Raw genomic sequence first — 27,828 nt, forward strand, 5'->3', positions numbered from 1 at the left:
TTCCTGTTGCCTGAGGTTATTTAAGTCCCCAGTGCAACTTGACAATGCCAAGCCAGGGGCAGGGCCCTCTTGTTTCATGGCTGGGCAGGAGATAGTGGTCCTCTCTGAAAACACAATGCTACTATCTAGGCAAGTGGGAGGAGGCCACACGCTGCTATGAGGAGGGGCACACAGGTGTCATGGACTGAAAAGGTCTGTCCCTCAGAACCAGGTAAGAGCCTTCCCTACACAAGCCCAAGGACACAGACACCGGGAGCTGCATCAACCAACAGTGAGAGGCAGAACACCCGAGTACATAGTCAAAGAACGAGTAAAGCGTGCACCCCTCAAGCGACAGACAGACGCCATGCAGCCTGGAAGCAGGCACACTGCAGCAGCACCAGTACGTCACTCCACCAGGGCTGAAAGGAAGGAGCAAGATCCGAAGGAATGGAGACAGTTTTATGGCCATCTAAATTCACATTCATGAAAACACTACATATGCATTTAAAGCCATTGAAACAAATACTCATATTATCTACATGAAGTTCAAAACCAGAGAGATTTAAATTAAAATGTTCAGTAAGGGATACTTAGGAGATAAAACTGTTTAAGCAGAAAGAAAATGGCCAGGCATGGTGGCTCGCACTGTGATCCCAGCTACTAAGGAGGCAGAGACCAGGAAGACTGCAGTTTGAAGCCAGCCCAGGTAAATAGTCCTGCGAGTCCCCATCTCAAAAAAAAACCCTTCACAAAAAAGGGCTGGTGGAGTAGCTCAAGGTGTAAGCCCTGAGTTCAAACCCCAGTACCACAGAAAAAGCTGGGTGTAATGGAGTGTGCCTGTCATCCCAGCTACACAAGAGGCCTAGGTGAGAGGATCGTGGTCTCGGGCTGGCTAGGGCAAAAATGCAAGACACTACCTGAAAATAAATGACTAAAGCAAAAAAGGGCTGGGGGCATAATTCCAGTGGCAGAGCATCTGCCTAGCAAGCAAAAGGCCCTGAGTTCAAACCCCAGTAGCACACACACAAAAAAAAAAACCCAGCAAGACAAAGATCATTACAAAATTCAGACAGCAGTCACTTCTGAAACATCTGGGAGGCACTGTTTTATTTCTTAGCTCGGAGGCTAACATCACTTCATGTGTCTATAGCCTAGGCATGTTTCTGTTAGGTAGGTCTCTGCAGATAGATTACATTTCACAATAAAAGGAACAAATGTGAATGACAGTGTGGTGGCAAGAGGGTGGGGCTGGAGTCAGCAGAAGAGGGCAGGGCCTACCTGTCCCATCTTCCACATTCTCCACCTCCATAACTTCAGTGTTGATTCGACCCCTGAAGATGTAGAGGGAGCCATTGATGGATTTGGTCCTTTTGGTAGACTTCTTGCTCCCAGTGACCCTGAAAGACAGTTGGAGGTCAGTGTCCTCCACCAGAGACAGCAATACAGAGGGGAGCGCAGGGACAGAGAAGAGTACTGGGCTGGGGTCAGGAGTGTAGGTGGTTGGCTAGGGGGCAGCAGGTGTTACTTGAGCAAGTCATTTCTCTCCCAGACACAGTTTTCTCACCTGGAAAACAGACTAACACCCTTGCCACCCCCACCAAGCCACTTTTCAGCTAACTGGAGACATGGGAGATCACCAGAAAGCAATAGAAACTATTCTTGACAAGCAAGTGGGAAGAGGCCCACTGACAGATAAGTACTTCCTGAAATAAGGCCAAAATGGAAGGAGAGCTTCAAGGAGACAATTATCTACCACTCATCCATCTACCCATCCATTCACCTACCAGTCCATCTATCTACTCACTCACCTATCCACCACCCACCATCCATCATCCATCCTTCGCTTCACCACCCACCCACACATCCATCCATCCCCCTCCCAATCTATCCATTCATCCATCTCCCCACCCAGTATCCACCTACCCACCACTCATTCATCCCTGTCAAGTCTGAATGGTGTCCCTCCAAGTTCAGGTGTTGAATGCTAAACCCACGCGGTATTCAGAGGCGAGACCTTGGAGAGGTATTTAGTTCATGGGGCAGGGCCTCATGAATGGGATTAGTGCCCATATCAGAGAAGCCTCAGAGAACTGCCTCATCCCCTCCACCATGTGAGGGGACAACACAAAGGCCCCACCTATGAAGCAGAACACATGGAATCAACCAGTGCCTTAATCTTGGGCTCCTCAAAAGAAATTTCTGCTGTTTATAAGATACCTAGTTTATGTTATTTTGTTATAATAACTCAAAAAAACTAAGTCATTCAACAAACATCTGGCCAGCATTTCCTCGAGGGGGGTACCAAGACGGGGACCACGGGGAGTCACTCAGACACACATTCATCAAGCATTTGGAAACAGTTGCTGTATGTTCTCTTCTCGGTGCTGGGCCGTGACAGTGCACGCCACTAAATCTTCAAGAATTAATCTTCCACCGGGGAGCAGTGAGGGACACAGAGACAGACAATGAGTACAGCGAAAGGGTGTCTGCAACCTTTGTAGGAGCAGGCCTTTCTGCTCCACAAGGCAGGCTCATCAACACCCAGAGCCAGTGAGGTTTGTTCCCAAACCTATGTGCCTGAAGTGTATTACTGCAATTGGGTATAAATTAAATTGCATGTGGACGTAGTAAGGTGAGGATGCAGGACTGCAGAAGAGAGCTCACTCTGAAAATTAAGTTGTAAGTGGAGAAGGATGGCTTCTACTGCTGTGATTCGGAGCCGGCAAGGGTGGGAACAGGAGGCCAGGTGGGACTTTGGAGATCAGAGGTTCCCTGCAGCTGTGTGGAGGACGGACTGCAGGTGGGGGCCAGGGAAGCAGAGGCACAACAAGAACGCTACAGCCCCGGGTGAGAGGGGATGGTGGTCTGTACACACATACTAATGTGTTTGCAAACTTTGTGTTAAGGTCTATACAGAAAATGTCCCAAGAAGTACAGGGCTCACTCAACTTTTACAAGGCAAACACACCTGTGACCACATTTTTAGCACCCAGGAGAGCCCCAGCCACAACCCCACACAACAGGGAGACCTCCCTCCTGATGTCTGACCTGGAGATTCGCTTTGCTGTTTCTGAGAGCCACACAACTGCAGTCACAGAGGTGCTTGCACTTCTGGCTTCTTCACTCAACCTCCTGACTGTGAGTCATCTACAGCCTTGGGTGTAGTGACAGTAACAAGGCAAGTGCTTGCTGCCACTTGGGTGCTGCTTCAAATGACTCTGTGCATGTCCCAGGAGGAACAAGTGTGTTCATTTCTCCCAGGGTCAGGACCTGGGAGCTGAATTTCTGAGTTCTGAGCAATGTGTTCGCTCAGCTGTAGTTTGGTTTCCCAGGCCCGGCAGCAGAAGAACATTCTCGTGACTCCACAACCTCTACCTCTGCTCTCTTCTCTCCTGCTGCAGCCATTCTGCTGGGCACACATTTGATGTCTATTTCCCTGGTGAGTAATGAGGCCGAGCACCTCTGGATGGTTTTTGGCTCTCTAGTCTTTTTTTTTTCTTGATTGTCTGTAGCAAGTGTTGGTATGGTTTTTGCTTTTGGTTTTTAACAGGCCCAAATAGTAAACATTTTCAGTTTTGCACGCCATGTGGTCTCTATCACAACTATTCAACTCTTTAGTCCTTCTGGCACCAAAGCAGCCACAAACTATACACAGATGGGTGTGACTGTGAGCCAATAAAACTTTATTTATAGAAGTAGACAAAGGGCCAGGCTTGCCCACAGGATTCTTCATTCATCTTTTCTTTCTTTTTTTTTTTTTTTTTTTTGGGGGGTGGGTGGCACTGGGGTTTGAACTTAGGGCTTCATGCTTGTTAGGCAGGTGCTCTACCACTTGAGCCTCTCCACCAGCCCTTTCTTGTGTTGGGTATTTTCAAGATAGGGTCTTTGGAACTATTTGCCCACCAGACTGGCCTCAAACCATGATCCTCCTGATCCCTGCCTCCTGAGTAGCTAGGATTATAGGCATGAGCCACCAGCACCTGGCTCTTCATACATTTTTGACATGAGTACTCTGATAATTATATATTTTACCAAGATCTTCTCCCAGTCTCTGGCTTGCTTTCTCACTTTCTTTACAGTATTCACCTATTGATTTTAATGTAGTCTAATAACCAATTTTTCCTTCATAATTACACTTCGTCCTACTTGATTAATCTTTCCTGACCCTGGCTCATTAAGACAGTCTCCTAGGCTTTCTTGCAGACATTTGGTTGTTTTACCTCTTACATTTAAATCTATAGTCATCAGAAGTTGACTTCTTGTTTATGGTGTGAAGCAGGAGTCAACAATCGTTTTTCCCCAAGCACCATTTATTGAAATGCACTGGTACTTTGTTGAAATTCAGGTGACTGTTGCTGTCTGCCTCTAGACGGACTACTAGATTCCATTAATCTACTTGTCTGATTTTACACAAACACCTCGCCATCTGATTACTGCAGCTTTATAGCAATCCTTAGAGTCTGGCATTACAGGGCCTGCAGCTTTGACCTTCCTCACAATTGCCTTGGCCACTTCTGTCTCTGCATTTCTGTGTAAATGTTATAATCAACCAATCATTTATACATACATGCATTCACACAGACAACCCCCTCCTGAAATTCTGATTGAACAAAGGTTGGAGACAGAATAAAAAGTACGTGTTAGTGCAGTGGGCACGGGGCAAGTTCAGTTCCTGATATAAACTTTCTTTCCTGCCTTCAGACTCAAACTAGGACATCAGCTCTTCCTGAGTCTCCAGCCTGCCACTCTTGGGGCTTTCTCTGTCCTCAGCTTGCTGACTATAGATCTGGGCACTTGTGGGCTCCATGATTTCGTGAGTCAACTCTTGATAATGACTCTTTTTCTGTGTCTGCGTCTGTGCGTGCATGCGCGTGCGTCTGTGCGTGCATGCGCGTGTGTGCGGATGGGTGTGTGTATACATACCTACATATACACATGGACTGTAGGATCTGTTTCTCAGAGAACCCTGACTAACACAGATTTTGTGTCATTTCCTGGGAATGAGGAAGAGCTGAAGCGACAAAGACGTGGGACGAAAGTTAAAAGAGAAATGTCCTGTGTTAGACATAATTTAAGTGCAAGACCCCAAAGTGAGGAGCTCCATTCTTACTTCTTCTCCCTCTCACACCATATACCAAGCACCTGACCATTTTACAAGTGAACCCTTTACATGTCTCACTCTATAACACCAATCCCATGAAATGGGGGCCACTTTAGTCCCCACCTAACAGGTAAACAGAGGCATGACGCACTGACATAACTCATCACAGTCCCTGGCCCTTTGAGTGAACTTTTAAAGTCTGACAGTTAAGAAGCCTGTGCTTCTGAATTAGCTCAGAGCACTCTGCACCAGAGACCTCCTCTGACCCAGACCTTAGACAGGTAGCTCCCTGTAGGCCTCAGAGAGAGACTTAGACAGAGTCTCAGACACCTGGCCACTTCAGGCACTTCTGTGACCATGTTGGTCAGCCAGAGCTCCCTCCACCATTGCTCAATCCTGGCCCTCTGGAAGCTCACCTTCTGGCTCTTGGTCCAGAAGCAGCAAGGCTGGCTGCCTGCCATATCCTCTCAGGAGGCAGATGTGTCCTTTCTCTCCAGCCAGCCCTCTCCCTTGTAGAACTGAGGGTGGGATGGCCTTAAAAGAGCTCACAGTGAGCCAGTGGGACAGCTCAAGTGGTAGAATACCTACCTAGTAAGTATGAGGCCCTGAGTTCAAACCCCAGTTTTGGCAAAAAAAAAAAAAAAAGCTCACAGTGGCACCAGGGAGGGCCCAGTATGATGGGAGTCAGCCACCACTCCCCTCCTGAGGTAGGTGAGCCTACAAGAGGAGGAAGGGCCACACTGGAGAAACCGGGGAAGCCAGGGAAGCTGGGGAGGGGCAAATGTAGCCAAAAGTTGGAAGCAGGTCAGAGGCCTGAAAGGACAGTCTGTTTCCTAAGCCTGGTGTTCTGGGAAAAGTGCCTGCTTCAAACCACCAGGATGGGTGGCAGGAAAGGCCAGGGGGAGACACTGGCAATAGCCTGTCCAGATACAGGGAAGACAGAGGCAGGGAGGACAGAGGCAGGGAGGACAGAGGCAGGGGGGACAGAGGCAGGGAGGACAGGGGCATCAACAGAAGACATCAGCAGTGGGAGGGAGGGAAAAGCAAGTGAGGAAGAGCTGAGCCAGTGGCTGGGAGACAACAAAAGACACCGGCCTGTGACCAGAAGGGACAGGCCTCAGAGCAGGCAAGAAGGGCAAGGCAAGGGGCTGTGGCTCTCACACCTGTAGTGTCTGGTGCTGCGCCCATAGGCAGCACCACACAAGAACCCAAGCTAAGTGCAGGATCAGCGGTTGTGGCTGTATGACTGCTTCATGCACCTACTGCCACCAGGCACCTGGCACACTTAACCTCCTCAGTGACCCTACAATAACCACCGGTTTATCAGATGAGGAAACTGAGGCTCAGAGAGACAAAGTTACAGAGTTCAAGGGTGGCTGAACAGGATAGAGCTGAGGGGCCGAGCTCAAACCCAAGGCTATATAGAGCTTGTTCTTCAGCCTCATCAGCAGAAATAAAGAAACTGAGGCTCACAGTCAATAAGTGGCAAGGCCAGACCACAAAGCAGGATGGAGTTAGTAGAGAAAGTCAGGCCAAGTCTCAGGTCCCAGCCCTTAGCTCAAGCCTTTGCTAGATAAAGAAGCAGGGAAGCCTCTGGAAGACCACTATCTCATCCCTACAACAAAGGAGCAGGAGAGAGAATTTAGAAGGGCTGAGCTGGCCACTGAGACTATCCTCTGCCTGCTGAGTAAGAAAAACACAAAGCAGAATGCCCACCCATCCTCCCACCATTGCCTGACCTCCCTCTCCTCAGTCCACCATCCACACATCTACTCACTCATCCCAAACCTAACCCCTCCTTCCAATCCAGCCAACTACCTCGGCAGCTGTCAACGAACCCTTGCCCACCACCAACGTGACAACGAGTTGGCCTCTATCCCCTAATCTCCGAGCACCCACCTACCCGTTCACCACCCACCACTATCTAAATGCAACTGTGCCAGTCTTAGGAGCCTCTTCTCCTATGGCCCGAACCTCCACACAATCCCCCCACTCTCCATCCAGCCCTCTCCTAACCCTCCAACCATCAGCCATCGTTGATCCACTCACACATCTCTGCACACACTCCTTTCCCTCCCTGCCTCCCATCAGTCCATCTCCCAAGCATACAGCATTCTGCCTGTCCCTCCTCCCACTGGCCCCTGGCCCCGCAGCCCACAACCACCCTCCAATCCCAATCCCACTGCTTCCATCTACTGCTTGTCACCTGTCCACTCTCTCCTGGGCTCCACAGAGCACAAGAAGCTCAGAGAAGACGCAGACACAAAGACAAGCCTTTCTTCCCCCAAAGTCAGCATGAGAGCAGCCCTCCCCTCAAACCTGCACCTTGGCATCTTCAAAGTCACAGGGTGCTGGTGCCTCAGAGAACCTGCCAAAATTCATGACTTCTAGAACTGTATCACCAAAGATGGCATTCTCAGGTCACAAGTAGCTACTGAACACTTAAAATGTGACTGGGACAAATCACAAATGCCTTAGGGTAACATGTACACCAGATCTGAAGACTTGGGATAAGAACATATGTATGTTCTCTTGAATAGGCCAGGGCATGGTAGCACTTGCCTATGATCCCAGCTACCTGGGAGGCAGAAGGAGAAGGACCACAGACTGAGGCTGACCTGGCCTATAATGGGAAACTGTATCTGAAAACTAAACTAAAGCAAAAAGGACTGGGGGTGTGGCTTGAGTGGTAGAGCACCTGCTAGCCAAGGCCCTAAGCTCAAACTCCAGTACTGCCAAAAAAAGAAAAAAACCTCTTTAATAATTTAAAATGTTTTATTACAATTAAATATAATAAAACTACAATTTAATAATATAATATTTGTGGATACATTAGGCTAAATAAAATACACTCTCTAAATCTGCCTCACCTATTTCTTTTTTTTTTTTTTTTTAAGGTGGCCACTAGAAAATTTTAAGCAGTTTCTGTGGCTTGCATCATATGTGGATTTAGAACAAACCCCTCAACTCACAGAAGAGAAAAGAGAGACCGAGAGAGGGAAGTCGCAAGCCTGAGATGTTATCTGAGAGAGAAGCAGGTAAGTGCCAGCCCTGCCTCCTGGCCACCTGGGCAGCCTGGCCCCACCCCAGACAGGTCACCTGGATTTCCGCTTGCAGTAGACGAGAAGGTTGTCGAAGAGGAAGAAGGCTCGCTCCTGGATATTGCCCGCAGAGATTTTCAGCAAGGTCCCCTGAAGGAGCAGCTGGGTGCAGATGTCCGTGAGGTTGGAACCCTGAGAGCAATGGGGGGTGGTGAATGAGCCAGCCACTTGCAGAGAGCACCCGGGAATTTGTCCTTCCCTTCCCCTGGACAGAACCCACTGCCACCTCCCTCACACCCCAAAACTCTCTGCCAGCAGACAGAGTATAAGCTATCTGATGGACGGCTGAGCCTGCTGAGCACGCCAGCACCATTCTGGGCCACATGACCCTGTTGCAGAAGACAGACATGGGACACTGACAAGACTGGTCAATTCGCACAACTAATGGCCGGCCTCCTCGGCACCTGGTTGTGCTTTGGTTTGAGTTTTCTTTGGGGTATCTTATTGCCTATAATCCCCCCTTTAATTACATCTCCCTATGAGGATGTCACCTCCATAAGGACAGGGCTCCATGGTCCTCACAAGCAAGGACTCCCTGGTGAATATGCTCCATCAACACCCCTGGGCCAACGTGGGGGGCCCAGCACCCTTCTCCCTGCCTCGCCAAGCTCCTGAGTGGGTGCTCCTGCTTGTATAGTACCTGGTGCCTGGCCCAGCTCCAGGGCCCCAATGTCACCCTAGACCTGAACCCTGCTGCCAAGACCTGGGAGGAGCCAGAACAGATGTTGCCTCTCCAGCCCTGGCCAGGACCACCCTGCTCTCCCGCCCTCACATGCCCGGAACACTGCAGGGATAAGGGGTCCCTCCTCGCAGCCCTGCCAGAAGCCTATGGCCCCTCTGTCCCTAGAGGGCTGGAAACCAGATGCATGGGAAGGAGGCTGAGCACTGAGGAGTAAAGGGTCAGGGCAGAGGCTTCCTTTGGGTACACAGATGCCACCATGCTGAAGCACTCACATTACAGGTGACCAAACCGGCACAGTAACAGCCCATATGAAGGCTGGGATGTACCTCAGACAGAGCACATGCCTGGCATGTTTGGAATCTGGGTTTCATCCTCAGCACCACAAAAAATGAAATAAAATGAAGGCCAATCCACACCCGGGTCTTCCCAAGCACCAGGCACTATCCAAGTAACTTCCATAAAATCGGGGAATCCTCAGAAGTCACTGTCACACAGACAAGGAAACTGAGGCACAAGTGTCTGAGGAACTTGGCCTCTGAGTAAGGGAGCAAGCTGGGTGTGACGGCTCCCCTCCTCACCACTTCTACCCCTGGCTACCTAGTGGATGACCTGGACGTGTTTACTCCCCAAAATGGCAATCATTAGTCCAGGGCAGAGCAGGCCACCCCAAGGGGGAGAGATGGCGTTCCAGGGAGAGGAAGAAAACAGCACAACCAGTAATTTGGAATCCTTTTTCACTGATTTCCTGGCCCCTCACCCTGGTTTCTTCCCTCCTCTCCGAAGTGAGAGATGGTCAAACTCAGAGCCTGCAAGGGAGTGTGCCTATCACCTTTCTCTCTCCCTCATTCATGTGCATTTCCTTTTTATTTCTGTGAGCCTCTGAGGGTCCCTGAAGGCCCTGGGGAGGGCTGTGTCTGGATGTCCTCTGGGGCAGGTCCACTCACAAAGGCAAGCTGCAGGGAGCTTCTGTACCCAGAGTCAGAAGCAGGTCAATGGCTGCCCCGGGCTCCTGGATGTGCACCAAGGTTCCTCCAAGCCAGGCGCATCCTGAGTGCTCCACAGGCATCAATGCCCCCATCCCCAGGCAACCAGGAGGGCTTCCACCACAACTAGGCTTTCCAGGAGGAAACTGAGGCAGAGGAGTCTCCGTGCGTTGGAGGGGGCTGCCCTGTCACGCGTTGGGCAGTAACATGGATTTGTGGATTAACATATCTGGTTTTAACTAATCCAGTCTCATGGCAAAAAAAAAAAAAAAAGACAGTAGCTTGAGGATCAGGCAAACATTATATAAATGACATGAATGGCAGACCCAGATGATGAGTGATGTCACAAGAAGACCCTCGAGTGTCAGCCAGGTCTGTAGGGAGACACCCATCTAGTCAGAGAAGCCAGAGGCACACCAGATATCAGTGTCAAGAGCATCGAAAGTAACAAGGACTCCTTCCTTTGTTAGTTTTCACTCTGCAGCTCGGGCTGGCCTGAAACTCAGGATCACCCTGCCTTGGCCTCCCCAAGCTGGAATTACAGGTGTGGCCTCACCAAGAGCCACAGCCCAAGTCAGAGGTAAGCGTGGCCAGTGTGAGCCGCGCAGTGACTTCCCTCCTTGACACCATTTCTTCAGAGAATGCATTATCTCCACGATGCACCTTGAGGATCAAACCGTGTTTAAAAACCGTTCACATGTCCAAGGAAGTTCCTACTCCACCCCTGACTTCATCCTCAAAATGACACCAGGGGAGACAGATGGCGTGACTCAAAGTAAACAAACAGAGGAAATGCAGCCGCCAGCAGGACACACGGCCTGAGCAGGGCTGCCGGTAAATTACAGGGCTGGGCATCAGAGCCCAGTCCTCGTGCTCAGTTTCCTCATCTGCAGGAAAGGCACAAGAATGGTGCCTTCCTCACAGTGCCAGTTGCATGTGACAGGAGTTGATTAACTGCCAGCAATTCTCGTTCCATGGTGCCTCATTTCCTAAACTGCACCCAGAAGCAGTGCTAGAAATATGGGCCCCAGGGTTCCCAAACTGTAGATTTTCAGAGGCAGAACAGGTTCCAAGGCCCCTCAGATTCTATTTCCCTTAAAAAGGAGGCACTGGAAATTGTTCCTCTGTGGCTACCAAGGGATTTGCGCAACACCTCCCACCCCCACCCCATAGATGCCCATGTGAGGAAATTTCTTTTCCAGCTGCCAGGAAACTCTCTTCCAGAAGAAAGACTGCTCACTTCTTTTTTTGATTATGAGTGTTATGTAACTTGTGTATGTTACTCTTTTCACCTTAGCAGCTAGGAAGCTCAAAGCCCAAACAGATGCTTAAGTGAGCAAATGCTACCTGCTCTTGAAAGAGGCCATGAAGACCACACTGATCAATCAGATGAAGGGGTATTTCCCCAGGGTTTCTAAAAAAGATTTTCCTCCACTGGGGAGCAGAGCTCCCTCTCACTGCCCTGACCATGCCCTTCTCCCCTTGTCCTGAACACACAGGCTTTCATGGGACCATGAGAGACAGGCCAGGGAGATTCCAAGAGGCCACACGGGAGCTAGAAGAGCATGAGGCAGAGATAAAGTCCTCAGAGAACACAAATCTGCGTTGCAGGCAAATTTCCACTGTAAGAAACAGAGCAGGTGTATACCAGGTATGTACCTGAAGCGGGGAAGAATGAGGGGCTTCTCAGAAGGGGTGATGAGCCAGAGCCCAGCCCGGACTCCCAGAAAACAAGAACACTGCAGAAGAGGCCATACGAGCTGCTGCTCATGCACAAAGTGACCTCAGTGCACAAGGGGACCTCAGAACCCGGCCAGCTGAACCCACACTCACAGGGAGCTGCTCAGGAGACATCTGGGCATCCAGTAGCTGCTGCCCAATGGCAACTGAAAGCCCCATGCGTCTGCCAGGTGCACCCACCAAGAGCGACGCATGCCTGTACCCTGCACCTCTGCACGCAGGGGCTGGCACCGGGTCTCTTTCCTGCTACAGGAAGCCAGACATGACCAAGCCAGCTTTACCCCATGGATGACAAAAGCAGGGCCTTCAACCTGATCTCAGACAAACCCAACACATATCCAAACCCCAGCTTCAAGGGAGTCTGGGAAATGCGGCTCTCTGTCTTCTGTCTTCAGCCAGAGCAGAAGCCCAGGTTGGAAGGGCACAGAACAAAGCAAATGCCAACACAAAGCCCCCTGTCCCTGAACACGGCCCCCTCACTCTGCGGCCAGACCTCGACCTCACAGCCACAGACGGGGCAGCACACTTGGGATCCCCAGCCCCAAGAGAAAAACGCTAAATCCCAAACCCAGCCAGGAGATCCCCAGGGCCTCTGGCAGCCGCTCCAGCCAGCCATGCCTGTCTGACAGGGTTTACTCTTTGACAGGCTTTCTGTGTTTTCTCTTTTCCATAGACTCCGAGGGAACATCTAATACTCTAAGTTTGGCTGGGGTGGGATTTAAGCAGATAAATCACAGACAATCTGAAGAGCTCAATAGTCCTAGTCCCTACTAACAAGGAGGACAGTGGGACAAGTCAAGCCAGCATTCTGGGCAGACACTCACATGCTACCTTTGACCTCCACATCAGAAACTCCACAAATACCTGTGCCCACCTGGCAGGTAGGGGGATGTGTGATGGACAGCAAGTGGGGGGTTACAGGGAGGGTGGAGACGAAGGGAAACTGGGAGCCCAGTGGGTGTTGCCAAATGGGACACAGGGGTCCAGCGGCACCAATTTTTTAGGAGAAACTTAAAATCTGGATCTCTGCGTACACTTAATTGGAAAATCATTAGCAACTTTTTTGTGTGTGTGTGTGGTACTGGGGCTTGAACTCAGGGCCTTCACTTCAAGCCAGTCTACCAACCCTTTTTTGTGAAGTTTTTCAACACAGGATCTTGTGAACTATTTGCCCGGGCTGGCTTCAAACCCTCATCCTCCTGAGTAGCTGGGATTACAGGCATGTACCATGGCACCCAGCATGAAGCAAATTTTTAACAAGTGCTATGGGGGCCAAAAAGATACCCTACAGACCAAGCACAGCACCCAGGCTGCAGTCTGCCCTGAGGCAACATGCCCGGCCCTCTCTAGCCCCTCTGCACTCACCTCCCAGCCCTCAATGTGTGACTGCAGCTGCTCTAGGGCCTCCAGCTTCTCCATCTGCCTCTTGGTCTCATTGATGTTCGAGCACACGGTCTTCATGGCCTGCAGGGCACTCTGGACCGCGGGGTGGTCGGGATGCTTGCCAGGAGTCCTCTTGGCCAGCTCCTGGAGTAGAGGTGGGGCAGGAAAGAGACATCAAGCTGTATGCCCCGGGGCTGGGACCCCGCACTCACTCGTCCACTCACTCATTCATCTCATCAGTGTCAGTTCACCCAAGCGCCTCCTTGAAGGCAGGCAGCAATCCAGAGTCTGTAGATAAAGATGTCAACAAACCAACCAAAAATGCCTCACCCGGGGGATATTCCAGAAAAGGAGAGGGGCCGAAATAAAGAAAAGCTAAGTACGTAATACATGATAAGCCATAAGAAGTACTATGAAGAGGAATCAGAATGAAGAGACCAGGAAGTGTTATTTCAAATAAGGAGGTCAGGGGACATCTGAGCAGAGACCCTGGCTGATGCAAGAACAGGAGCCCTGCAAAAATCTGAGAAGGAACAGCAAGTGCAAAGGACCTGGGGTAGGAGCTTATGCAGTACGTGGCAAAGAATAGCAAGAAGACAGTGAGTGTGGGGTGGAGCAAAAAGAGACAAACAGGGAGACAGCAGGTCACAAAGATGGCCATAAGTACATTCCTAGCCCAGTTTTGTTTGTGAGAAGAAAGGCCTCTTGGGACTGGAGATGTAGTCCAATGGTAGAGCGCTTGTCTAGCAGGCATGAGGCCCTGGGTTCCAACCCCAGCACCACCAAAAAACAAAAAACAAAACAAAGGAAAGAAAAAGGAGGGAGGGAGGAAGCAAGGAAGGAAGGAGCCTCTCCTTCAAGGCCCAGGGCAGGATATGGGACAGGATATGTAAAGCAGCTGGTCAGATCTCACGCCATGAACTGCCCCCCATTTCTCACTCCCAGCTCGCCCCTCATCTTGGGCACAAGCTGGAGCATCCTGAAGACCAGGCTTCGTGCCAAGTGTGAGGAAAGGCTGAGGAGGGAGGGGCTCACTGGCCTGGGGACACCGGGAAGTGTCAGATCACCTGGCCTTCAGTCAGGATGGCACCAGCACAGATGAGGCGGCTCCTGGACCTTCCCATCCAGACACACACCTGGCGGTCCAGGTTCTGACCCTCACCCCCACCCCGACCCCACCCATCTCTGCTCCCTGGAATGTCACAGCAATCATCCCTGAAGACATACGCTCTTGAGAATGGGGTACGAGGGAATCGCTGACCCCACCTGCCAGGTGGGCTCAGGCCTCAGTTCCACCATCTGCAAACCAGCCATGAGGGGAAGGATGACAGCAGTTATTGCATGCTGAGCCCCAGGACCCAGCTGCGGGGCTGTGAGGAGGGAGGGGCCTTGTATCCACCAAAGACCCTGCAGTGAAGCTGGAGGGGCTCCCACAGGAACCTGGAGATCCGACAACTCAACAGGGGAGGAAAGTGTGAGCCCAACGCTGCCTGCTAAGCACCCTGAGAGGCCTATGTGACAAAGACACTCTTGGACCTAGAGGACCTCACAGGGCCAATGTGGGCCGAAGCAGGAGGTGGCTATCTGCTGGAGTTCACCCATCCCTACACCCACTGGAGCTGTGGCTCAAGAAGGTGAGTGCCTTGTATGCTCCAGTACTGAGCTGAGCTGAGCTGAGCACCATCACAGAGGCAATGGTAACACACTCAACCCCTCAGGCTGCATCCTACTCAGTACAGCAGCCTAAACTGGGAAGCACTACGGTCCAAGGCTGAGCATCTCCACATCTCAGCTGTGGCACGAGTGGCCTCCCTCTCTGAGGCTCCATCAAATGCAGTGATGAAAGGAAAGCCTTGGTAGATATAAGAGCACAGCTGTCACCATCAGCAGTAACAACAGCTCACGGTCACCATTACTTCGGCACAGTGAGAATAGCAAGTAAAGTAGTCACAGTGGAGTTCACAGCAGCTAGCATCTATGGAGCACCTTCTGTGTGCTAAGCACTGTTCTCAGTTTAAATGTATCAGTCACATCATCCTCAGATCGTCCCAGTGAGGGGCTCCCGTTATCCCTACTCAAGATGAGGAAACTGAGGCATAGAGCTACAAAGCCACAGAGGTGGACAATGGACTTGGTGGATGCTAACCAGGTCTACAAGGCCGTCCACAAACCACCACCCCCAAAATGAGGGTCTTAGAACACAGAATGTCTGAGCAGGGCTGGTCCCAAGATCCCTCAGGAGTCAGAAGGCAGAGAAGGGAGGTGCCCAAGGCTGTCCTACAAGAAGGTAGCTGAAGCCCCTCCTCCAGCCAATCTGGTGACCACTGTAGCATCCGCCCATAGGCCCGTGTGGTTTCTCAAGTGGCCAGGGTAAGGGCTTCCTGGAAGGAAGGATGTCAAGGCCGAGGGCTCGGGCTCTGAAAGGTGCCTCAGCCCGTGTCCCTCCAGCCACATTTACCAAGGAGTCACAGGTACAGCTCTGAGCAGCTCCATCCTGCCCTCATAAGTATGACTCCTGTCACAGCTCAGCATAAAAGGACAGCCTAGGACAAAGGCCTCCAACACCACACCAAACTGGGCAATGCACAAACATGGCCATAGCAAGTGTCCCAGCCTTGCTGGGGTTCAGAAAATGACTGGATTAGCACAAAGGGCCAGGAGGAAGATGAGGAGGGAAGGGGGAGGATGCGCCTCCAGGCCCACTGGTCCCACCTGCCCTCTCCTGGGCCACGAAGTCCCAGAGAGGCTGCTATAGCCCAGCTCCCAGTGTGGAGTCCTGGCCAGCATCTGAGCCTTCCAGGCTCCAGCTCACCAGAAAGAGCCATGGACAGCACTGGACCAGCTGAGCAGAGGTTTCGGCTGCACTGGGATAAAAAGCCTGGGAAGGATGTCCTCTCCCTTCCCTGGGAAGATGAACCTGAGAAGCCACTATGAGAACACAGCCTCCTGAGCAGACAGCTGCCCAGAAGAAAGCAGCCAGACACACAGAGGTTCAGATGACCTCAACAAAGCCCATGGATGCAGCTGTGCCTGAAACCAGCCCTCCCCAGGTCTTATCTGTTTTCCTTTGTTTTGAACAAGCAAGTTCAAGTTAGGTTTTCAACCTTTGAGTTTTTTTTAAAGGATCATAAAAATGATAAATTGGACAGAGCATAGAAGGATCCGCAAAATCCCAGTGGGAAAACCAAGCTGATGTGCTGCTGGAAGGTGTGTCAGTCCCACTGCCGCCTGTGACCTGGGCAGGCAGACACCCGAAAGGAGACACAGGGGTTGTTCTGTCTACAAGAAGAAAAGGGTGGCCTGTGGGGAGGGCTGTCACCGATGGAGTCTGGATCAAACAGAGCAGCACCACTTTCTGGGGATGTGCTGTGTACATAGATGTCAGGTACCATCTCATGCCAGGTGCAGGGGGTGACTGCCCCATAGCAGGGACACATCCTCTCCAGTCACTCAGTCCTCACCCGCTGCACTGAGTTACCTGCAGTCCCTCACTCATTTCCCATGCCTGCTGCTCCCTGGGTCAGGAGGTTCTGTGATCCTCAGCTCAGACATCCAGGGGCTGCAGGTCCCACCTCCCAAAAGAGGCCTGGGCACAGGCAGTGTGCCAGGCACAGCCTTCCTCCCCACACCAGCACGGCTCCACAGTGACTGTTCCCAGAGGACACAGAAAAACTGAGATGATGGTGGTGCCAATGATGACAGAGTTAATTCCAATTCAGTGGAAGCAAAACAAAAAGATAAACCAAGAGCAATTGAACCCAAAACACCTAAAGCCACTCAAAGGAAAGCTAGAGAAGGGGGGAAGCAGCAAGGAAAAGAGAAGATAAACAGAATCAAAAAGAAAGATGGTGGAAACCTTCCTGTGTTCACGACACACAGTGAACACAAGTGGGCTAAGCTAAGGAGGCAGCATCAGATCGCATTTTAAACTTTCAACTTGATGGGCAGCAGTCAAAGGATGAAACAGTAAGTCAAGAAAACACTGGGCAAGAGAAACCTGACTTAGATAGATTCACGTGGAAGTGAACAGTGGGACAAGAAAAATCGCTAATATTTATTGAGAACTCTGAAGTATTTTATAGGCATTCCACTTACTCCTCACAGCCCAAAACTAAGGCACTGGTGACACTGGAGTCACGTCTCAAGAGAGGTGCCAGCAAGAGCTGGGATGGGTAACACAGAAGCCAGGACAACACTGCAGTTGCTAAGTTGGTAACATCCACCTGGCATGGCTGCCTAAGGTGCGGAGTCAGATCATCATAACAAGCCTGGGTAAGCCATCACTGTCCCCATTTTACAGACAGGGAAATGGGTGCACAGACAGGTGCAGCACAGAGAAGTTGCCCTTTGTCACACAGTTCAGAGACAGCAGAGCTGGATTTCTGGATGAGCCCTGCATAGCATGGCAGGAAGCAGAATGCAGGAGGGCAAGCTTGGCAGGCCCCCTGGAGATGGCACAGCTGACCCAGCTTCAAAAGAAGGAGGTGAGAGCAGGCCCCACTGCAGAGGACCCCTGAGGCCCCGCTCACCACACAGGAAGGAGCACAGCACAGGCTGGGCGGGGCAGGTGCTGTGGGTGAGGTGTCAAAGCCCAGCCAGAGGGACAGGATGGGGGGGGTGGGCACTGTGGGCAGGGGGGGGGACACCAGACAGCAGAGCCACAGAGAAAAGGCTTGTGACTTCCTGTGCCATCTCAGTGACATATGACAACACCATATCCCCACAGATGGGACTCACCTGTGACATAAGTCAGACAAGTGTACCACAGAGATGCTCCAAGTGACCAGAATCACAGCAAGAGCTGCGGAAAATCCTTGGGGAAGCTGTGCCGGAGGAAACACTCCCCCTCGCCACCCCTGCCCACGCCATCTTCTGCTAAACTCCAGAGTGGACTATGGCCAGCCTCCCTGCCTCCACCCCACACACTCATAGTCCACTCCTCCCACACACCAGGGGCTTCCTGTTAGAACCCAGGCAGTCCTGTTGCTTCCCTGCCCAGCACCTTCCTGTGGCCCCTGCCTCTCTTAGGTGGGAGATGAAGAACCTACATTGACCCACAAGCCCTGTATGATCTGGCCGTGACCTCCCTGACTCACATCCTACTCTCTCCCTCAGACACACCAATCACATCCTGCCTCAGGGCCTTTGCACTGCTGTTCCTGTCTAGAAGACTCCTCCCCCATACCTGCAAGGTGATGCTCAAATGTGGCCTATCAGTCCAGCCCTATTATCCAGTCCTAACCATATTATCCAGACCTGCAAACCCTGAGTCACTCCTTGACCTCTTTAGCCTGGTAAGTCTTTCCATGGCACCCACTCCAGCCACACAAGCACAGCCCTTCCTGTCCGTGCATCTGAAAATTGCCTCTCCCACAAGAATGTTGGTCCCCTCGGAGAGATTCCTGTTTCTGTTCGCTCGGCATCTCAGGCACAAAATAGTTGCTCAGTAAACAGCCACACATCACTTAACGATGGAGAACGTCCTAAGAAACGCACAACTGAGTGACCTCGCAGTAGTGCGAACACCCTCGTATGCACTTACCATCTCACTAGGTGGTACCATATGGAACTGCAGACATCTGCGCGACTGTGGACCTCACAGTGGACTGGGAGCGTCCCTCCCAGGCACTGACCCCAGCCAGTCATGGCCACTCCCACTAGTCATAATGACCAAATTGCAGTCAAACAGCAAAGTCCTCATGCTGAACATGGGTGACAGCTCTATCACCACAGACAGGCATGGAAGACACCGCAGACCATGCAAGGACTCAGGCCACACCCCACGCTGCCCACTCTGCACCAATTCCTGACTGCCTGTTGGAGCGGCTGTCACACAGACAGCTCCCAGAATGCACCCTGCTGGGTCCCACAAGGTTGGACAAGGTTTGCACCAAGCTAACATCCAGCCTCAGGAGCGTCCACACACAGCCCCAACGTCCCAATGTCCAGATTCAGAAGCATGTGGGAATACTGTGTGGCATGCCCACACTTGCCGAGCAATGTGGGGACACCTGCCATATGCAAGGCACCATCCAGCACTGAAAAACAGGCCGAGAGCCCTGCCCTATAGAACTGATGGCCTAACGGCGAGATGGAAAATCAGTCAGATCACCACAGGAGCTAATCAGAGATGCCGTGAAGAAGAGGAAAAGCAGCGAGAGTGGACAGAGGATAGCAGAGCAGCTTTTCTGTAGCAGGGAGGTCAGGGTAGGCATCCCTGAGATGGGGACATCTGAGCAGCAGAGGCCTGACAAAAACTAGAGAGTGAGTCTTGGGGTATCTGGGGCAACAGGAAGAGGAAAGAGCAAGTGCAAAAGCCCTGAGGCAGGCGCCTGTGTGCTATGTTCACAGAACCTCAAGGAGGCAAGAGTGGCTGAGTAGGGCCAGGGAGGACAAGCGGAGGAGATGAAGCAAGCCAGGAAACATGGACAACACTCTGTAGGGCCTTGCCAGGGGCAGCAGTAGGAGTCTGGCTTTTATTCTGAGTGCCAGAGGTTTTAGTGGAAGAGGGGAAATGCCCAGATGCAGCAGCGCCAGGCCTCCTTTGGGGTGATGACCACATTCTACTCTTCATTGTGGTAGTGGCTGTGTAATTCTTGAATAGACAAATTTTTTTTAAAGGCCACAGAGTAGGAGGGGCTACCACAGAGCCAAGTCTAGATACAGAAGAAGACCAGGAGGGAGCCAGGGCCACAGACAGCAGAGAGGTCTGGGAGCCAAGGAGCCATCAAAGGACTCTAGTACCCGGCAGCCACAGAGGCAGCAGACAGGGCAGCAGCTACCCCCTCTAGACAGGCTGTGGTCCCCCAACTTCCCAGGACCACAGCCCCCACCCACCAGTCTCACTCCCGCTATCCCCAGGCCTTCACAGAACCCATCCAGGCCTGGCAGCTCAGAGCAGGACCAGGTCTGTCTTGCCCATGGTCATGCCTCTAGAGCTCTGCCAGCACCTGGCACACAGCAGGTACCACAGCAAGAGCTGTGTACTCTCAGGAAACAATGGGCCAGGGTCCATGAGAACTGGGTCTCCCTCAGGGACCTGCCAGCTGTGCACCAGGGGCATCACCCCAAACCTAACTCATTTCCTTGGAACCGCTTATGGAAAACTCTACCAAGCCTGAAAATACCAGCTGTTGATCCTGGGCCTGGGCTGCAGAGCTCAGAGAGAATGTTCTGGCTATTCTAGGCAACGTTCAATTTCGGCGTTTGGGCAGTACCCAAAGAGGCTTTCTCTCTCACCTCTTCCTCTCCCCCACAGGCTCCCCGACGCTGTGTGGCACCACTGAGAGGTCAGCAGGAGCAAGGGGACATCTGCGTGGGTGCTGGGGCCTGGGAGGTCAAGGGAACTACAGGGGTTTGAGTCAGCCGCCCAGCCTCATGAGATCATCTTTCAAAATGCCCTGGAAAATGTGACAGGGAGGAGGAGCTCACAGGTGTGAAGGCCCCCTCAGTGCCACTGCTCACTGATGCAAACATTCCGGCAGTGGGAGCCAAAGGCCAGGACACTGAGCCGCTGTCAGATGGGGGCATGCATGTCCCACAGCAATCTGGGGCCCGGCTGGCATCTCCAGAACCTCTCACCCCCCCCCCAAAATAAGAGCTGTGGACAAGGAAAAGGAGCAGCACCCACACAGTCAGGCAGCCAGGTGAGCTGGGTGGTCAAGAGGACAAACCCATGGCCTCAGCAGCACCTGTGGGTACTTCCCGCAGAGGTGGTCTGCTGTCCTGTCCTCCTGGGCATCCAGAGCCCAGGAGTCCTGCAGCATCAAGCTACAGTCCATGGGGAGATGGCCAGGCCTCACACTGGGCTTTGCATCCCCCTGTACACATAGTTCTTGCCCCATGGGTTGTCATGGAACCCAATCTGCCACTCGAAAAGCCACTGAGACCCCAGACTTTGCCAAGATCCAGAAATCAAAGGATTCACAGGTTGACTCAACTCTGGGACTGCAGTTGGTAGCTCTTGCCATAAGTCAGATGTTCAAGGTTTTGAACCCAAGAAAGGAGCAGACCAGCCACCAAGCCACATACACAGGGCCCCTCATCTTTTCAGATCTGAGAAAGGCTGCACTCCTGACACCCCAGCACTTCAGCAGCTTGGCCCCCCAAAATGCTTCTCAGCAGGCAGGTAGACATGTGGCTGGAGGTGGAACTCTGGGATGATGCTGGTCACATCGTGGCTCCTACTGCTTTCCTGCCATGTGGTCTTGGGTAGGACACTTCTTTTCAGTTGCCCACCTCCAGAAGACCCATCATGGTGCCAAACTCACTGCGCTATGTAAATGCACGTTTGCTCATCATCACAACACCAGAGGTACTACAGACACACCCATACCTCAAAGAAGAAACTGAGTCATAGGAAGTGATGTGACCTGCTCAAGGTCACACAGCTAGGAAACAGCAGCACCAGAACCCAAAGCAGGCCACCTTTGGTTGCAAAGCCCGGCTATGATTGGGGGCCAGAGGGTGAGCAACACGGGCTTTGCAGGCCATGTCTGCTTCCTGCTGCAGTTTCTTTCCTCTCTGTGCGTTTTGTTTTGTTTTTCTCTGTTTACAATGTCTTTAAAAACGCAAGCACATTCTTTGACTTTTGATCATAGGTTGTCCAAGACAGGCCACTGGCTGAACTTGGCCATCGAGCCACAGCTTTGCCACTTTGTCCTCTGAACCCCTTATGAACACTAGCAGCTAGTTCAAGTGTGGAGGTGACACAGGCAGGTGCAGTGAGTGACCCCGGAGGGCGGCCTGCCCCCACCGCACTGGGCCCTTCCTCGCAGAACTGCTGCACCCTGGCATTTCCACTGCGTGTGTGGGCATCAGGGCAGAGGTTAAGTATAGTAAGCACGATGGCAGGCCTTGCTTTGAGCACAAACAGCCTCCAGCCAGAGGAGGCTCGGGGAGAGCTGTGCCTTGCCCCCACAGCTGCATACATTGAAGCCTGAGTCCCCAGCAGCACTGATGGCCCCCATGTCTTGTCTAGCTCAGAGGCCCAAGTACACTCACCTGCTCCAGCAGAAAGTGAAGATGGAAATATCCCTAGGCCCCTTCTCCTCCTCTCTCCTTCTAGTTCATGGTACAAGGACACACATGTGGCCCCGATGAGTGGCCCTGAATGAAGCTACCAGCCAAACTAACCCAGCAGCAGGGAGCCAGGAGCTAGCTGTCAGAAACAGGCCTTCAGGACACAGCCAGGGCAGAAACAGCCAAGAGCCGCCATTTGCAAGGGCTGAAAACCCTGGACTGGGAACAGCAGATGGTGGCAAAGACAGCCAGCAGGTCTGTCCAGCTCTGCCCAACCAAGACCAGGCTACGGTGGACGGGCAGAAGGAGACAGCGGACACGTGGACGGCTATGGTGGGCCAAACCCCGCTCTGCCTCCAACTCCCTGCTTCCTGGAGAGAGCCCAGACTCTGGGGAAGGGATTCCATCTGTCCCATTCTTGGAGTTTGTGGGCTGTGGGCTCCACAGCTGGCTCAAGCACATGAACCAAGTCTAAGCTGAGAGTCACTGGTTCAGGAGCACAGCACCTGACACAGATCTCAGCCAATCCGAACCCAGCAAGTAGTAGCGTGCCCGTAAAGCAAGTCCTGAGTTCAAACTCAGTGACTCTACCCTGCCCCAAAATCAAAAAGCACATCATGACCCTGATCACCGTCATGGATCAGAGCAGAGTGTAAGGCAATGTCATCAATTAGACCACAGCACTACCCAGCTGGCAGTGCTTGGTTCAGGGTAAAGAAAGGTCTAAGCAGATTGGAAGATGGTGAATGGAGTAAGCAAAGGCTTGTGATTGGTTCGAGTAAAACAGCAGGACTCAGGCCCGAACAATGTGGAAGATGACATTCCCCTGCCACAGGTGGCCACAGCTGGAGTGACTCTCAGGTCTTCCGTCAGAACTACTACAAGAGGCTGGCTTTCTCCTGCTGATTTCAAACCTGACAAGAGTGTGAGGCCAGAGTGACTACAGCCATCTGCTGAGCACTGAAAATAAAGCTGAGCTGTAGAAACGGGAGGGAAGAGGATCTAACCTAGCCCAGAGCCAGAACTTCCACTAGCCATCACAGCCGTAGCTGGGTCTTCTGCCACACACTTCACATGGGGAAGGAGCCAGGCACCCCTCACCTTGAGCAAGAGCGGGTACTTGCAGATGCGCTGGATTGGGGACAGCAGGTAGCCCTCCAGTGGGATATCCGTGGTCTTCCGGCCTCCCAGAAGCATGCAACTCTGCAAAGGGACAGGAGACCTTTGTTAACACTTGCCAAGGATGGCCGGGGAAGTGGCTACCCTCTCATCGCCATGGGAAACTCTCTAAGTGCAGATACAGATGAGCACTTGGGAAGCAATTGGGAGGTGAAAAGGGCGTATCACACAGCCCAGCACAAAACCCACTAGGAGGTCAGCAGACTGTGGCCTGTGGCCTGGTCTTGCCCCCTCCCTGCTCTGGTAAAGTCTTACTGCAGCACACCACACAAATCACATACCATCTACAGCTGCTTTCAAGTTATAATGGAAGCCTTGAACAGTTAAAATAGAGACAGACATCAGTGTTTGGAAAGCTCAGTCTTTCACCCCAGAACAAGTGATCCAGAGAGGTGGCTGCCAAGGACCCACAAGGCCAGCCCAGCCACCCCTACGCTCAGTTTCCAAGTCCGATCTGAAGCCCAATGACCCAAACCATTCAGAATATGATGTTCCTCTCCTTTGAAGGGGCTCCAACTCAAGAATCAGGATCAGGAACCATGAGTTATATGTCTCTGGCCCATTGTCCTGGGTCTCCAGGACTCATGAGGTGCCTAGTGTCAGTGCATCAATTAACACACCAAGGCGTGAAAACAGGGTATCTCCAGCAGTGAGGCGGCTCAGCCCGCCTCCTCCTCACCCCTACAGACTGGGAACGAACTTGGACTCTGGGGAGAAGGGATTCCCACCCTATCGTTCACTCCCTTGTTCGTTCTTTCAGTCAAGTGCATACCGTGTACTCACCTTATGCTGGGCACAGATCTAGCTATGGGGACACTGTCAAGAGAACCCGTTCTCTGCTTACATTCAAGTGAAAGGAAAACAGGAGAATCTCACATGTGCCCACCACACCCGGGGCCCTGGCCTCACATGCATGGCAAACTCAGGCTCACAGCTCAGGAACAAGTTTGCACACTGTCGCCTGTTCCCACAGGGAGAGTATGTCAGAGAGCAGTCCCCAGTGTCCGCTCTGCCCCAATGCCCCACAGGGGCTGTAACGAGCGCCTCCGTGGAGAAACAGAGTCCTGCACTCAGATCCCTGCTCTGACTGGGCAGCAGGACTCCCACCCCTGTGCCTGCCCCTGGCACAGATGGGGCTCCAGGCAGCAGCAGCTGGAGAAGCCAGCCCCACACTGCTCACACTCAAGCCTTTGTCCTCCGAGCCAGCGCGCCACAAGCTGCCCTGGTGATGTCAGCTCCGGGCAGAACATGGGGAGCCTGGGGTGCAGGGAGTTTTCCAGAAGCCCCAGGGGCCTGGCAGGAGAAGGGCCAGACTTTTTATCCGAGATCAAGGAGTCTCACAGGACTGTCACAGCCCCCAGCTGCATCCCCCACACACTCTACCTGGTTGTCCTGCTTTGGTTTCATTTAAAAGGCAAAAAGCAAACACTCAGAGTTGACATTCATTACTTGCTTATCCCACCCGGGGTCCTGGGGAAGAAGTTTTGAGAATGGTTTGCTTGGTGTTAAGCTCGCAGCAGAGCTGAGTCCAGGCCCCCTTCCCCCCACCAAGGGCACCAGGCCCTGGTTGCTCAGGCCATCCCATCCACCCACAATGCATCCCTCTTGCTATAAACACTACTCTATGCTAAAATGCCCAGGTTTCTATCTCCAGCCTGGAGCCTTCTCCAGAATTGAGTCTCCTGTAGCCTTGTCACAGGGACTGACACCTCACACACCTGCACTGCTGCTCCCATGCAGCCTTCACCATCTGGGGAAATGCCACTCCACCTGTCTAGTGCTTGGACCCCCAACCTGGAATCACCTTTGAGTCCCTCATTCACTTAAACCCAATGCCCTCCTCGGGGAAATTGTGTCAGTTGGGCCTCAGTATTCTATGAGGACCTGACTGCTGTTCTCACCACTACTTCTGTCCTCAGCCACCATCACCTCTGCCTGAACTGTGGTAGTAACCCTGTGGTGGGCTGAATGGTGTCCCCACAGTGCCAGGCCCACCCCAGCCTCAGACTGACTTTATTTGGAAACAGGATCAGTTAACAGATGTTAGTTAAGATGAAGTTATACTGGACTTGGGGGAGAAACCCTAAATCCAAGAACTCATGTCCCTATAAGAGGAGGATAGGACACAGGGTCATGGAAGAGGAAGGAAGGCAGGGATTAGAGTGATGCAGCCACTAGTCAAGAACACCTGGGGTGACCATAAACTTAAAGAGGGAAGGCAGCCTTTCCTAGACGCTTTGGGGGTTCTGTGATGCTTTGATGTCACCCCCTCCAAAACTGTCAGCAACAGAGCACGTGCTTAGCAAATGTGAAGCCTGGAGTTCAAACCTCAGTACCACAAAACAAGAAAGCTTTGCTAAAATTCTGGGACTTTCCAAGGACTAAATGCTCCTGCACTGCTGTCCCCTTTCCATCTCTCTGACCTCATCTCCTCCCCCTTTTCCTCTCAGACGCTTCCCTCCAGCCACCATGGCCTTTCTGCTACTCCTCAAATACAGTCCTACCATGGGCCTTTGCACTGCAGTTCCTCTCCTGGAATGCTTTCCCTCCAGATACCCTGTGCCTCCCTCTCAGCTCTGCCTAGCTGTCACCTGAGACATTGTTTTCCCAAAGGCCACACTAAAATAGCAGCTGCACCCTAACTCCCTCAAAACATCCTGCCATTCTCAATTCGCTTTATTTCCTCCAGAGAACCTAAGGCCACTTGCTCTATCATTTAGGAGTCCCCCACAAGAGTGGCTACCCTGTCAGGACAGGGGCTTTTCTTGCCTTGTTCACTGTTGTATATGGAGGACTTAGACTGATCCCTGCCAGGTAAGTGACAGGAAGCTATTTTCTGAATAAACGACCCCATCCAACAGACAGGAAGGTGCAGTCCTGAGAGTTCATGGTCCTGCCCATCACTGAGCCAGTGCACAGCACATCATGCAGAAAGCCAGAGTCCGTCTGCTCCCAGGGACTTAACCTCCCACAGCACACTAGTGACAGCTCTTTTGCAGGTGGCCAAGAGCTGGGAGACACCAGGAAGGAGGGAGACAGATGGAATGTGTGCTGGGACCCACATGTCGCCCTGTCCAACTGGCCATGGGCCAGCTACTGCTATGAAAACGGCAGCCTGGCCCACCAGAGAGACTGTTGGGGCGGGGGGGTGGGGGGAGTCGGGCTCTTCCCTTCCCGTTCCCCTGCCCTCGTCTTCCTGGCACCTTCCCGCTTTAGGACCTAGCTGAGGCCAGGAGACACCCTCCAAGGGTGGGCAGTTGGAACTCGGCTGCCTGAAGTCAGCAAGTCGGGGCAGAAAGGTGGCCATCGCTGTCCTCGTGGTCCTGTGCTAATGTGACTTCATCTCTGCATTCTGCCCAGACTATTTTATGAACATGAGTGTTAAAAATGGAAGTGCGTAGGTGCAGAAAGCTGCCGTGAAAGGCGACAGCCACAAAAGCTGCAAACGCTGGAGACAAAATGGACACCAGCTGGCCAACTGGTTGCCTCAGATGCTCACTGGAACCGGGCCGAGCAACGCAAACTCACTCATGAAGGAAACGCAGAACACTGTGAATCAAAATTCTGGAAAGGCTTTGTCAGAGACTGCATCACAGAGAAGTAGTTCGGTTCAGGAACCTGATGGTCCTTATACTACATCAGCTAACTGTCCTTCTTGTTTCTTAATGTGAACTCTGGGGCTGTTGTTGTTTTTGAGTTTTTTTTTTTTTTTCTGGTGGGACTGGGATTTGAACTTAGGGCGTCGCGCTTGCAAGCAGGCACTCACTACTTGAGCCACATCTCCAGACTATTTTGCTCTGGTTATTTTGTACATGGGGTCCCATGAACTATTTGCTCAGGCTGACAGTCCTTCTGATTTCAGCCTCCCAAGTAGCTAGGATTACATGTAGGAACCACTAGGCACCCAGCTGAATTCTGTATTCTGGTAGAAAAACAAACAGTACAGGGTAGGGGTGTCTGTGACCTAATGAGAGGAAATTCAGAGGTGAAAGACCAGGATTGGAACTCCTGAGGATCTCAGTCACTTCTCAAGTATGGTCCCTCAGAAAGTCACTTAATATTTTGAAATCCTAAACGTCACCTTTGGCAAAGGTTACAAGGTGTACCCTAATGTACTCTTCTTCCAGAGCCATAGAATTTTTATCTGGGCACAGGGTTAACCAGAATAAAGCCTACATTTCCCAGCCTCCCTTGCAGCTAGGTGTGGGCATATGACTAAGTTTGGCCAATGGGATATGAGCAAAAGCAATTGTACAGCTTGATCTGCTTCCTACCCTCTACATCACACCACCTGGAGTTAGGTTGTGATGGGAGGTCATTTAGACATATCAGTGAGGACCACACCTAAGGTCTTGACCCCTGGCCACCCAGACTGTCTACAACTATGCTGTCAACTTGAAGGAGGAATAAATGTCCACCTTGTTTGAGACACTCTTACTGGGGATTGTCTGCCTTGTATCTCAACCCAAAGGAGGTGACAATCAAGAACCTGTCTCATACACAAGTGAAGCTCTTGACAAGTATAAGGAAAGCCGTCATGGGTATCAAGGGTTTTGTCTGACCAATGTCCACTCCAAACAAAACAACTGTGCTTTTAGGGGTTCACTCTACCCTCAGGCCCTGTGGTATGGGTGGACCTCCCCTGTCCTCCATCTC

The 27,828-nt window shown here is 52.0% G+C and overlaps 1 protein-coding gene and 1 long non-coding RNA gene across 3 annotated transcripts in view; one reads left to right on the forward strand and one right to left on the reverse strand.

Annotated features, from left to right (window-relative positions):
• Prex1 (phosphatidylinositol-3,4,5-trisphosphate dependent Rac exchange factor 1) overlaps positions 1 to 27,828 on the reverse strand; it is a 141,316-nt gene that overhangs the window by 46,440 nt on the left and 67,048 nt on the right. For both annotated transcript variants that reach the window (XM_020169946.2, XM_074074951.1), the window contains exons 5-8: positions 23,095 to 23,196; positions 12,955 to 13,116; positions 8,183 to 8,316; positions 1,261 to 1,379 (exon numbers count right to left, since the gene is read on the reverse strand). In XM_020169946.2, the coding sequence (XP_020025535.1) occupies positions 1,261 to 1,379; positions 8,183 to 8,316; positions 12,955 to 13,116; positions 23,095 to 23,196 (517 nt within the window). The remainder of the gene's footprint in view (positions 1 to 1,260; positions 1,380 to 8,182; positions 8,317 to 12,954; positions 13,117 to 23,094; positions 23,197 to 27,828) is intronic.
• LOC141423420 (uncharacterized) lies at positions 3,188 to 8,340 on the forward strand. Its single transcript, XR_012448289.1, has 2 exons — positions 3,188 to 3,421; positions 7,981 to 8,340. It is a non-coding gene; the product is annotated as an uncharacterized lncRNA (long non-coding RNA).

The sequence above is a fragment of the Castor canadensis genome, chromosome 5 (genome assembly GCF_047511655.1).
Source record: "Castor canadensis chromosome 5, mCasCan1.hap1v2, whole genome shotgun sequence".
In the NCBI taxonomy this organism is placed as follows: Eukaryota; Metazoa; Chordata; class Mammalia; order Rodentia; family Castoridae; genus Castor; species Castor canadensis.